Source organism: Sorghum bicolor, chromosome 6 (genome assembly GCF_000003195.3).
Source record: "Sorghum bicolor cultivar BTx623 chromosome 6, Sorghum_bicolor_NCBIv3, whole genome shotgun sequence".
Lineage (NCBI taxonomy): Eukaryota > Viridiplantae > Streptophyta > Magnoliopsida > Poales > Poaceae > Sorghum > Sorghum bicolor.
In genome coordinates this window covers 38,120,767-38,133,684 of record NC_012875.2, presented here as the reverse complement: position 1 = coordinate 38,133,684, position 12,918 = coordinate 38,120,767, and the positions used below count along the sequence as shown (strand labels likewise).

Below are 12,918 nucleotides of genomic sequence, written 5' to 3'. Positions count from 1 at the left end.
CAATATGCGAGTTGGACTATCATGTGCAGATTGAGACAATAGCTGCATGGCTGCATCACAACATTGTATCCAATCTACCAAGCTATCAAGAAGACAAATTTATGCAGAACCCCTTCAGGCCCACGCAAAATCACACACATGCGCGCGCGCACTCACACAACCAAGTGGAGATGAGTCTTTTATTTAAATCTACACTTCATCAAGGGACTAAATGAATAGTACTGCACCTATCTACTAAAAAATTAGCCAAGTAGGCCTTGCCTACTATACAGATGAGTTGTGCTCTTCTAAATACTACAGTTCTTGTTGAAAAGTGATCAAGGATTTACAATGAGTTGAGTATCCAAATATGCTTCAAACAGTTGTTTGACTTTAATAAATATAAATAGTATGGTCATATATTGAACCAAACTGTTTATCAGCATGTTTTGAACTAGAGCAGCAGCACTAAGGTATAGAAACAAATGACCAAGCTGCAGACCCTACTGAGTACTGAACCCAACGAATGAACTGCAAGACTAAAGAGGTCCTACCTTTCTCCTTAAAAACAAAGGATAATAACAACTCAATCTGGCCAAAACCGTATAGAAGAAATACAAACATATCCCTGACTAGAAATGCATCTCTACAGTCTCATCTCTAAGGGTTGAACAGGGCTAGAAAGTAGTACTATCCTTAATTTGTGACATGTATAGAAGAAATCTAATTTCTCCTCCATAGTGATCCTAGTATCAACAAAGAAGGAAAACATCAAACTAGCAATTAAGTAGACTGACCTATCAGACCGTCACACTTTAAGCCAAACCAAAGTTGCTTCTTGATCTAGTTCACACCCACTTAGGAAGGCCTCTCTATTCTCTTTGCTTTTGATGAAAACAGCAAATGCCTTTGCTTTTTCTTCCTTTGTCACTTCCATCGTGCTTAGAACAGATATACACCTTTTGATAGAGAAGTCATTACCTTGAGCAACTTCATTTTCTTTGGCTAGATCCTCTTTTTCTTTGGCTAGCTCTGCAGACTCATTTTGTACTTGCTTAGTCCTCATGTCTAGGTATCTCCCCATCATTTCTTCAATCCTTTCACCCTTGTTCTTAGGCCTCTTTATTTGCTTCTCATGTTTTTTGCTTGATGTAGTAGTAGTAGTAGTAGTTCTTTGTTGCCTGCTTCTTTCAACATCTATGATCTCATTCCCCCCCCATCATTTCTTTCATCAGCAGCCTCACTTGTTTGCATCTCAGTGACTAAATCATCGTCATCTAGTAGCTCATGGACCTCATTGTTGTCCAAGTCATCTACATCATGAATTTGTAGAATTGGTGCTTCCTCTTGTGGTGGCTCATGGGAAGTGATATTGTACATACCTTCAGCCAAATGACCTACACGATAACTTTTAGGTTAGTTCATCAAGCTATATTTTTTAATTCAGGCAATCTTATCATCTAGATGTCTCAAATTAGCAAGATAATCTGGTAACTTAATTCTACATCATGACAGCACAAATGAGAAGAACATGGATGTAGAGTTACTGTTTTGACATCTATACTTGATCAAAGACTACTAGACAAGTCAAGTGACTCACATGATAATATAGAGCATCAAGATATAAACAAATATAGAAAGTGAACCTACCATCATAAAGCTCTCCCAAAGCATCAAATAATGGAAATCTTGCCTTACTGTTGCGGAATTTCTTGATTTTAGGGTACGTCTGCACATTCAAAGAGAACCATTGATCAAATATGAGGTTATCACTATGAGGATATCCATAGAATTACTTCAAGAAATCAACATACCACTTCGAGGTTAGCCCACAGAGCTGGCGTTCCTTCAACCACATGTCTATCTTCATTCCAGGTGGCCCCACTCTGCTGCCTTGCCTCTTTTAGCATCCTATAGTCTTTCTTTAGTTGCACTTCTTTATCTTGAATCTGACTCTTTGTGTAGTTGACATACTTGTTCCTCAGATGGAACTCCTTCACCATCTTATTCCACCCTTCTGAGCTCCAACCATTGTCACCTCTGTAGCCACTATCTTTATACTCATGAAGAATGTCTACCAGGGACTTCTCAAGGGCCGGATTCCACTCTGCTCTTTGCTTTACTACTACATAAACAATGGTTAGACATCAGGTTACCAACAATCAGCAAATAGAAATAACAGTTTACAACAAAGAAACAACAAAATCAGTTTAAAGGTTACATGTTTACTAAAACTGCTATAATAGCAGATGGTGGAATAAACTATGCAGCAGATAATTACTTCAAGAAATTTCTTTTTAGTAGCAAATAACAGTAGAGAAATAACAGAGAATTAAACACCATACCTCTCGGAGAACCTCCAGTCTTCTTTGCCTTACTGCATTTAGGAGAAGCCTTTTTCTTAATACCACTTGGGTTTGCTAGGAACTTGTGTGACTTTGGTGATGCCCTTGCAATCATATTGAGCTTCGGGGAGCCCTTTCCAACCATTGCTGTCAAATATAACACATGCCTATTCACTTATTACAAGCTTATTCATTTATTATAAGCTAAGCTTATTCATGACAAAAGCTTATTACAACCTACTTAAAGACTAATTTAAATACTAAAAAGAAGTATTTGCTTAATTACAACACAAGCTTATTACAATCTTGTTAACTTATTAGAACCTATTCAAAGACTAATGTAAATGTTGCTGGTACTGAACCCACATTTCTTGGGCGATGGTGTCTCTTAAAGTGTTGCCTTGTGCTGAACCCACATTTAGTTCATCCAATTCATCACCACTTGGTAAAACAACATAGGTACTTGGAGGGATATTATCCGGCTGATGATCTAACCATTCCTCATCTCCATGAAGTAATCGGATCAGATTATGGATGATGGCAGCAGCTATAGGTATCTTTACTTGATTTTCCAACATGTGGAATGTGGCAACTTTTAGAATAGGGAAGCGCTTCTTAAGCACCTGAAAGGTCCAAATGGCTAGAGGGGGGGTGAATAGCCTATTTAAAGATTCTACAAACTTTACTAAGCAAGTGAGTTAGTAACACAAATGGCGAAGCAATTCTAGCACTAGCTCAACTAAGCTATGCAAGCCACCTATACAAACTAGTTCAAAGCTAAACACTAAAGCACAACAACAAGAGAAGGCTAGTTACACTCCTAAACAATAAGACTAAACTAAACAAGCTAAACAACTAGCTAGGTATACAAGTAAGTAAAGGAGTGGAGAGTAATTGTTATACCAACGTTGTAGAGTAGAGATATATCCAACCAATCACTCACAATCACAAGAGAATCCTCGGTAAGAGATGACACAAGATTTTTTACCGAGGTTCACTTGCTTCCCGGCAAGCTACTCCTCGTTGTGGCGATACACCCACTTGATGGATCACGAGCTAATTGGCAATCCAAAGCCAAACCCTCAGCGGGTGCCGCACATCCACTCACAAGATGGGGATCCTCCAAGCCACGAGCAATCCACTAGAGTAGCCAATTGCGATCTCCCGCGGGGAAGGCTCAAGAACCTCTCACAAAACACTTGGCGAGGCTCGAAACAATCTCCAATCACGAGCTCAACACCACCGCTGCTCCAAGCCGTCTAGGGCATCGGGAAACACCCAAGAGTAACAAGAAATCCGCAGCAAACTCAAGAATCAAGTGCCACTAAATGCAACTCTCAAAACAATGCACTTGAATCTCACTCAATCTCACTAGGATTAGCAATCAAGCATGGAGATGAGTGGAGGGAGTGTTCTCTAGCTCAAAGTATGCCTCAAGTATTCAAAAGTGCAAGAGCGAACCCCCCAAAGCCGGCCACCAACTATTTAAAAGCCCCTCAAAGAAACTAGCCGTTGGCCACTTTCACTGGGCTGAAATCGGGGGCACCGGACGCTACTAAGTGATCACCGGACGCTCGACCCCCAGCATCCGGTGCTCAGGGATAGGCCACATGTCCTCTTTGAAACTCACGTATCAGATTCTAACGGTCACCTGCGGACCACCGGACGCTCTGCAAGTCCACACCGGACGCATGCGCAGAGAGTTTGTCAAACTCGCGACCTCACCAGACACTGGGCACCGGACGGTCCGGTGCTCACCAGACTCGTGCGCAGAGAGGGTTGCAAAAACCCCTCACACCGGACGCTAAGCACCGGACTCTACCAGAGTGCGTCCGGTGCTCAACCCTAGCAGAGTCAAGCTCTGACAGCACACCGGACTCTGAGGCCAGCGTCCGGTGCCTCTGCACTCAGCGTCCGGTGAGTGTTTCTCAGAGAGAAAACACTCCCGCGACTTCTTCAAATTTCCTACCGGCGCAATAGAAAATATACACTTATTTTTCTCAAAAGCGCCGAATCCCGCCTCGCAAGCTCGGCGGGAGGGAGAGAGGAACCCACACCCCTCTCTACCCTAGGAACTCCACCTCCTTTGTAAAAGTGCTAACACCAACGGGTGTCTACCACCAAAGTGCATGTGTGTTAGCTTTTCACAAACATTTTCACAAAAAGAGTTAAGTTTAGCACTTTACTAGATCCTAATGCATATGCTCAAGATATGGACCTAGTAGCACTTGATTCGAGAGATGACCGTGATTTCCCCTCTTGATAGTCGGCTATCTATCCTAAACCCAGTCAATCACTTCTCTACTCATCTTAGACCGGCAAAAGTAAAACCCTATGTTTATACCTTTGCCTTGATAACTTTGCTCCTCGTCTATCACCATGATCTTCACTCATGCTTCATCAATTTGTGATCATGTGGCCACCTTTCCATGCCACCATGCACCTTCATCACATGTGTTGCTATGCCTAACTCAAATCACTTAACCACAAGGCATTAGCAACTTGGTGTCATTAATTACCAGAACCAAACTTGGGCTTTCAGCACCCCCAAAGCCCTTTCCACATGGTTCCTCAGGAGTGCGTGACGGTGGTTGAAGAGCTCCTTCGGGTTCTGTGGCCTTCGACGTCCAGTCCCAAATTCTTTCAAATGATATCGAACTCCTCGATATGGAGCAAGGAAAGATGGAGTATTCGCATACCCTCCATCAACTAGATAGAATTTGCCTGGAGGTACTTGGAAGCCCTTGCTCATAGCTGATCGTAGCACTCTAGAATCTGTAGCCGATCCCTCCCATCCACTAGAAATGAAAGTGATGTTGAGATCAAAATCACATGCCACCATCACATTAATACTTAGTGTGCCCTTCCGATTTCTAAATGGAGAAGCTTTCTCAGAGGCTATGGAAATAGGAATATGAGTTCCATCAATGGCACCTAGATAATTCTTGAAAAATGGATAGAATCTAGGATTGTCTTGGATTTTTTGATGCACTTGATTAGGATTAGGAGCTTGAAGGAAACGGCAAGAGAGTGCAGGAATGACAACCTTGAAGAAGTGGTTTATGTGATGATGGAAGGTGTCATTGTTGTGCCCAAAGAACACTTGGAGATCCTCATATGAGGCATTGTGACTTAACATGTATAGGAAGAAACCCAACTTCTCCTCCACCGTGATCCTAGTATCAACAACAAGTCTTTTCCTTCTAAGATAAGTTGCCAATTCTCTAAAGATGTATGGTTCCATCCTAAATGCAACTTGACAGTTCTTGACATGTCCCTCGAGGAGTCTACGAACTTTAACCTCGCCTGTTTCTTACGAAGTATGGCGTTTCCTCCTTTCTCCCCCTCTAATAGAACTCATAAGATATAATGCGCGGAAAATAAATAGCATCATGTCATCGTCTTCCTCCTCCCTCCTCTTTCTAATGTGATCTCGCAGTGAGAGACTCATTGTAGAACTGAAGCATATAATTTTATAGTCATAAAGAAGCTAAATATTATTAACCATGTCATACTAGAAGCTAAATATTATAGTGTACCTTCTGGAGTTGGTACTGGATCCCACGAAGGCGGAGGTTCACCTTCCCCAACTCTAAATGGTGGTGGAGAGATCTACAATTAACAATAAATAGCTACATTTAGCACAACATGCTATATTTTTGGAAATTGAATAGTGCTGGAGGTAACAAGAAATAGTTACAATTAATAAGAAAACAAGCATAGTGTAGATAAATCACATCTCCTCCCAGCGCAAACCAAAATCACCCCCTGTCAGTCCCAAAACAACATGGACTGAAAAAACATCATGCACATTACTACAAAGTGTATGAGCAGCAGAGGTCAAGTGAATTTTGGACTGAAAAAATCAAGACAGAATTCAACACCACTAGCAAATAAAGGCACTTTCTTTAGTTATTACAAGAGGAGAATCGAACCAATTTACTAGAGGGTCCCAAAAACATATAAATAAACCATACAATATAAGTAGAGGGTATTGCAATGGACACACATGCATGCAATGCAAATATATATACATATATAACAAAAGGCAGCAGCTGGCTAGCTAGCATATCTCCTCTGCAGGCTCTGAATAATTAACCTGCTGCCGGCTGGCTAGCATGATGATAGCAAACTACCCTCCATGATGATAGCAAACTACCAAAATATTTGTATGCGCGCAACTGACTGATGATAGCAAACTACAGTGGGAAAGGCCAAGTATACACCAACCATACTTTGGAGTGAGAAGGAGATCCTAACTACAAAAAATAAGGCATCTGATACTATGCTTCAAAAGAAGGATCTGGCATAAATAGGAACCAACTCAAGTTTGGATGTATGTCTTAAATTTTTGCATACAAATTCCAAGTAAATTACAGAAATTAACAGACATTATCTGGAACATATGGGCTATATCTTCTGAAATATACAGCTGCACATTTCAATCACACTATGTCTTTCGAGCTCAACCTATAATTACCCAAGGGTTATTTATGCAAGAATGGCATTGCAAGAAAAATGTATGCTGGTATGCAAGAATAGATACATCTCTGTAGATTACTCCGACACATCGTCGTTTATTCGTCTAATAATCTGCCTCAGTTTCTAGATCCGCAACGCCATTAATCTACAAAAAAAGAAAGATCTGCAATGCCCATTATCCAAATTGCCCAGAGCTGCTGAGCTGAAGCTTCCCCGGACGTTCGCCGGAGGGTTAAACGGGCGTATTTTATTCTGGCGCACACATTCCATTTCCTGCCGACTGCCGTGCTAAACCTGCAGAGAACAGCATCCGTACCGTCAGGCAGTGGCATACCGCTGCAGCTCCAGGACTGGTCACTGGACTGCAATGTGCAACCGAACGCATCTGTCCAATAATGCTCGATCGCGCACGGGCGCAAAGGCAGCTGTGTCCAGTATTCCCCGAGTAAAATAGCCGCTGGCCACGTCGAGATCCGCGGCCGGCCGGGCCGTCCAGGGATCGCATTCGCACACAGGAGATTCCACCTGCCGCCGCCCGGTCGACGCTGCGGCGTGCAGGATCTACGGCCTCCGCGGCCGGCCGGGGCGAAACGAGGCAACTGCAATCACATTGGATTTACATTGTACAGGAAGCATGAAAACCTAATCAGGATCTAACAGGTTACAAGCAGGCACACGGGCTCCTAGTAGATGCCAGCAAGAATACCCAAATATTCCAAATACTCCGGATCCAAGACAAGACGCGTAAGAACCAAATCAAGAACCCTAAAATACATGTCCAGGTGAAGGGGAGAGAAGGGGGGAGCAAGGGGATCACCGGCGAGAAGAAGGAAGGGGAAGGATGTAGGGTCGCCGTCGCCGTGCGCCACGCTGCGGTCGCCTCGCGTTGCCCCACGGTTGCCTCGCGTCGCCCCATCGTCGCCTCTGCTCGAGTTAGAGCCGTCGCTGCTCGAGTTAGAGCCGTCGCCTCCGGACTCCGGAGGGTTTCGTTCCGGAGGTAGGATGGTCCGGTTTTGTTCCTAGCCATGGACACAAGGATACGTGAAGCCCGTTTTCGTTCTGGGCCAGTTTTGTTTCCAGACCGGGCTGAAACGAACACATATTTTTACTTACAGCTGGATTGGAAACGGGCTGCAGCAATCCATCCGGAACAGGCCCGGGAACGGGCCAATCCGGTGGTGCCGAACGAGGCCTAAATCGTACCTTCTGCTTCCGTCGGGTGAGGATTTTTAGGGAGGGGTATTTCTTGCAACTACTGCTACGACACCAACTATCGCTTCTTTAGGGCACCTCCAGTGTCTCAGCGATTTTGCTCTGCAAAAGTGTCAGAGTTAGGCATGGTTCGATAGCTGTAGTGTTTGGTTCGGTTGGTGGGCCTCCGTTTTAGATTAGAAAATTCAAAATCGTCGGCTCAGCTACCGGCATCAGGCCTCCATGCATGGATTCTGCTTGCCTTTCTATTTTTCTATTCGAGTCGGTTCGAACCATCTGCAGGATGTGAACCAAAGAAAGATTCTATATGGTTCGGGTACTCCAGTGTATAAATCGAACCATCATGCCTCTACGGTTCGGTTTTGACACACACTGGAGATGCTCTTACGGCACCTGCAAAGACAATATAAAATTATATTCTAAATTATAAAATTTAATGATTGTATAAAAAAATTTACTCAAAACGTAGAATTCTACAATAGCTTTTTTATGAGATAGGCAGTAAAGACAGTGTGCTATTTATAACAAGCAAAAATTTAGGGATAGCAAACTTACACATCTGTTGGACTTTAATTTTTGCTTTAAAATCTAAAAATAGTCTAGATAACATGGATATCATATTTGTTGGAGTTGCTTTAAGTCTATTTAGTTCAAAAAATCATGTCATTACATCGAATCTTGCGACATATACATATAATATTAAATATAGACAAAAATAAAAATTAAATACACAGTTTACCTGTAATTTACGAGACAAATCTTTTGAAGTCTAATTAGCTCATGATTGAACAATATTACCAAATACAAACGAAAGGCTACAGTACCCATGAAAGGATCAAGATACCCAAGAGGAGGAATGAATTGGGCTTCTCTAAAAATTTAAGCAACCTATAAGGTCTAATTCAACCTCTTGTGCCTAGTGTGACTAGAGAGTTACCGGATAAAAAGTTTTACAACCTAGTTCCAATCCTATTCTAGCATGACAATTCTAGGAATGTAAAAGCTCAAAGTAAATGCTAGAAAGTAAAGGAGTAGAGCAAGAGAAACGCGACGATGTTTTGCCGAAGTATCGGAGAGTCGCCACTCCCCACTAGTCCTTGTTGGAGCACCCGCGCAAGGGTCTTGCTCCTTCTTGGTCCGCGCAAGGACCAAGTGCTCTCTACGGGCTGATTCTTCGACACTCTGTCACGGTGAATCGCCCACAACCGCTCACAAGCTTGACACGAGCAACCCATAAGAACTCCGGGCAGTCTTCGTGCCTTCAATCACCACCGAACCGTCTAGGTGATGGCGATCACCAAGAGTAACAAGCAATGAACTCTCACTTGACCCAATCAAGGCACTAGAGAGTGGTGGATGCTCACTTGACTCTTAGAACTCAACTAGAGAATGATTCACTTAAGAAATCTCTCAATTCTCAATCCTCTCTAGGCTCTTGCTTCTCTCTTGCACCACAAGATGATTCTCAACTGATCAAATGGGCAAGCAACCTCCCATGGACGAGGTGGATGAGTATGAATACACCCCATCAAGTCTAAGGGCCGGCCAACCGTTTTACACTAAAAACGGGAGCACCGGACGCTTGTAATGTTGCACCGGACACACTGCACCGAGCGTCCGGTGACACATTAACGACTAGCTGTACTCTCTCTAACAGAGCACTGGACGCACCCTCAGAGGGGCCGGTGACACCGTCCGGTGCGAGGGCAAATTTACAACCTCCCTGGGTATAGGACCGGACGCTCCCCGGCGAGTTCGGTGCTAGCGTCCGGTGCCCTGGTCTACTGCAGACCTCCTTGGGTATGGGACCGGACGCTCCCCGGTGAGTCCGGTGCGAACGTCCGGTGCCTAACCCTAGGCACCCAGTCACTCTGACTTGAGTCAACCTCACCGGACGCACTCACATAGTGTCCAGTGCAGCGTCCGGTGCCTACTTAGGCACCCAAACTTCGTCGAAATTCGATCTTTCCAAAACGAAGTTTGTTCCTCTCGATCTAAGGACTTTTTCAGAGCTGCCTAGTGCTAGGTTTACCAAGTGTGTACCGCACCTAAACCTAAAGCCTTGCCTAGGTCAAGTTACCTATTCAATGCCTCTCTTAATAGTACGGTACGGTCAAAGGAAAACAAAGTCCTAAACTACTCTAAGTGCCCTTCTTCACCATATGGCACTTAGACCTAGTCTAGTTCCGACGATGTCCATCCATCCTTTGAAAACCGAAACGATTTCCACCAATAAGTTGGCATGAATGATCTAGTCCATCGATCACCATTACCATGACCTAACTCGAATGACTTTGTCTCTGCAAAACACACGTTAGTCATAGTAATCAACATTGTCATTAATCACCGAAACTCATTAGGGGCCTAGATGCTTTTCAACCCAAAATCCAAAAAATTTTACCAATTATTAAATAAGGCTAGTTCACCCTACAAACCAAAAACTTTTCAAGATTCTTCGTCACATTGAATCTTGCGGTAAATACACGGAGTACTAAATATAGATGAAAACAAAAACTAATTGCATAATTTGCATGTAAATCGCGAGATAAATCTTTTGAGCCTGTTTAGTCCATAACTGAAGAATAATTACCAAATAGAAACGAAAGTGCTATTCTCTGAAAAAAAAATCTTTAGAACTCTTGTTCCGTTGCCGAAAAGAATTTTTTTCGGCTAGTGTAGCACTTCCGTTTGTTTGTGGCAAATATCATTCAATTATAGACTAACTAGACTCAAAAGATTCATCTCATAATTTACAAGCAAACTATGTAATTAATTTTTGTTTTTGACTATATTTAATACTTTATGCATGTGCTACAAAATTCGATGTGATGAAAAATCTTAAAAAGTTTTTGGTTCTAAGAGTGAACTAAACAAGACCCAAACATTGGTCTGATTCAAGATCTGTCCTGGTCAAACCCTAAACCTCTTTATCTCGCGATAGGCTTGTCCATTTCGGGTCGTCCATCTCTCTTTCATCTTTCCATTAAACCGATTCTGTTTCTCTCCCTTCCTCTCTCTCTCTCCCCCTTTTTCCTCCCTCTACTCTCTCCACTCTCCCGTAGCTCTATGCTGGCTAAACATAATTTTAGGTTTTATTTGGCAAAAGATTTCAGATTGGTTTTCTACTTCGCTGTTCTTCACTGCAGTATATTTTGCTCCTTCAGATCTTACCTTTTTTTTCTTTCTGTTACGGGGACTGGTCTCCTTCCATTTATAGAATTGCTCATTTCTCTTTTTTTTTTGTTGTCAAAAATTTCAGATCCGTTCTGTACTATATTGTTGTTCTTGACTGTGATTTTATTCTGGTACGTCAGATTTTACCTTCTTCCTTTTACTAGTACATATATTTCCTGCGCTACATTAAATTTAAAGTTAATTCTAAAATTTTAAATACTTAGCTAACTGCGTGTTGTCAAAGCTGTTTTTTAGTACTAAACTGAGCACATCCTACCTCAAACTATCAACAATGTCCCTAGACTCCAGTTAAATAACAAAAAAAGAACTATATTATATAGACAGGATTAGAAATCAGCTCTTTCCACACACTAATCCAGCTCTTCATAAGTTGAAGGGCTTTTCTAGAAAATAGACAGTAGCAGGTCTTGCCACGCCTAAGGTTTTAAATAAACAACCCTGATAGTAGAAAAGGAGTTTTAAACAACCCACGGCTTTGGCTTCATTCGCTTGTCTTATAAGTTGTACCTTTTCTATCAATCAGCAATGGTTTTCTCTCACAATAAGGCCTTGTTTAGTTGGCAAAAATTTTGGATTTTAGGTACTGTAGCACTTTCATTTGTTTGTGGTAAATATTGTCCAATAATAGACAAATTAGGGTCAAAAGATTCATCTTGTGATTTACAGGCAAACTGTGTAATTAGTTTTTGTTTTCGTCTAAATTTAATATTCTATACATGTGCCACAAGATTCGATGTGACAAGGAATCTTGAATTTTTTTGAACTAAGGCCTTGTTTAGTTCACCCAAAAACCAAAATCTTTTCAAGATTCTCCGTCACATCGAATTTTGTGGCACATGCATGAAGCATTAAATATAAACGAAAATAAAAACTAATTGCACAGTTTACCTGTAAATCACAAGATAAATCTTTTAAGCCTAGATACTCTATAATCGAATAATGTTTGTCAAATAAAAACGAAAGTGCTACAGTTCCGAAAACCGAAAAGTTTTTGGAACTAAACAAGGCCTAAACAAGGCCTAAATCAGCGGACAATACTTTTAGCCACGACTTTTCAGACAAGCGAACCCTATGAGTTTTGTAGCTTCATTTTTTAAAATTTGTCCTGTTCTTCCCAAAAATGTTGACCCTGTGGGTGAGTCCTTGTCGGTGTGGCTCGGTGTTGAGTCGTCGTCAGTGGCTTGGCTAGGAAGAGGAAGAACTGAGTTCACAAATAAATACACTTTTCGGTTCTAAAGTAGAAATATATTAAATAATATCAATATATATATATATCTACAAATAAGTATATTATGAAAATATATTTTATGTTCAACCTAATAATATATATTATATATGATAAATATTACTATAATTATATATATTTGGTTAAACTTAAAAATATTTGACTTCTCACCGTGGATGGAGGAAGTAGGTACGTATTCTGATTTCCATTCTTGTTCGAATGTGTTTATATGTCTTTTGTTTTGATTTCTTTCTTTCCTTTTTTTGTTCAGTTCCGATTACGTTCAATTAAGTTTTTCGTCTCCATTCTTGTCTGTATCACATTCAACTGAACGTGCTTCCACTCTATTATTATTTTTATTCTTCACGTTCAACTAAATTAAACGTGAAAATAGAAAGAAGCATAATAATAATAATAATAATAATAATAATAATAATAATAATAATAATAATAATAATAATAATAATAATAATAATAATA

General features: G+C 41.3%; 2 protein-coding genes across 2 annotated transcripts; both read right to left on the bottom strand.

Moving 5' to 3' along the window:
• LOC8070961 (L10-interacting MYB domain-containing protein) lies at nt 1,177–2,469 on the bottom strand. Its single transcript, XM_021463548.1, has 4 exons — nt 2,325–2,469; nt 1,794–2,101; nt 1,630–1,708; nt 1,177–1,376 (listed from the first exon to the last, which is right to left on the bottom strand). Exons 1-4 carry the CDS (start codon nt 2,467–2,469, stop codon nt 1,177–1,179), a joined length of 732 nt encoding a protein of 243 aa, XP_021319223.1.
• On the bottom strand, nt 6,394–7,745 carry LOC110436629. The gene is made up of 2 exons (XM_021464039.1): nt 7,624–7,745; nt 6,394–7,405 (listed from the first exon to the last, which is right to left on the bottom strand). The coding sequence occupies exons 1-2, from the start codon at nt 7,720–7,722 to the stop codon at nt 6,947–6,949; spliced, it is 558 nt and encodes a 185-aa protein (XP_021319714.1). The 5' UTR covers nt 7,723–7,745; the 3' UTR covers nt 6,394–6,946.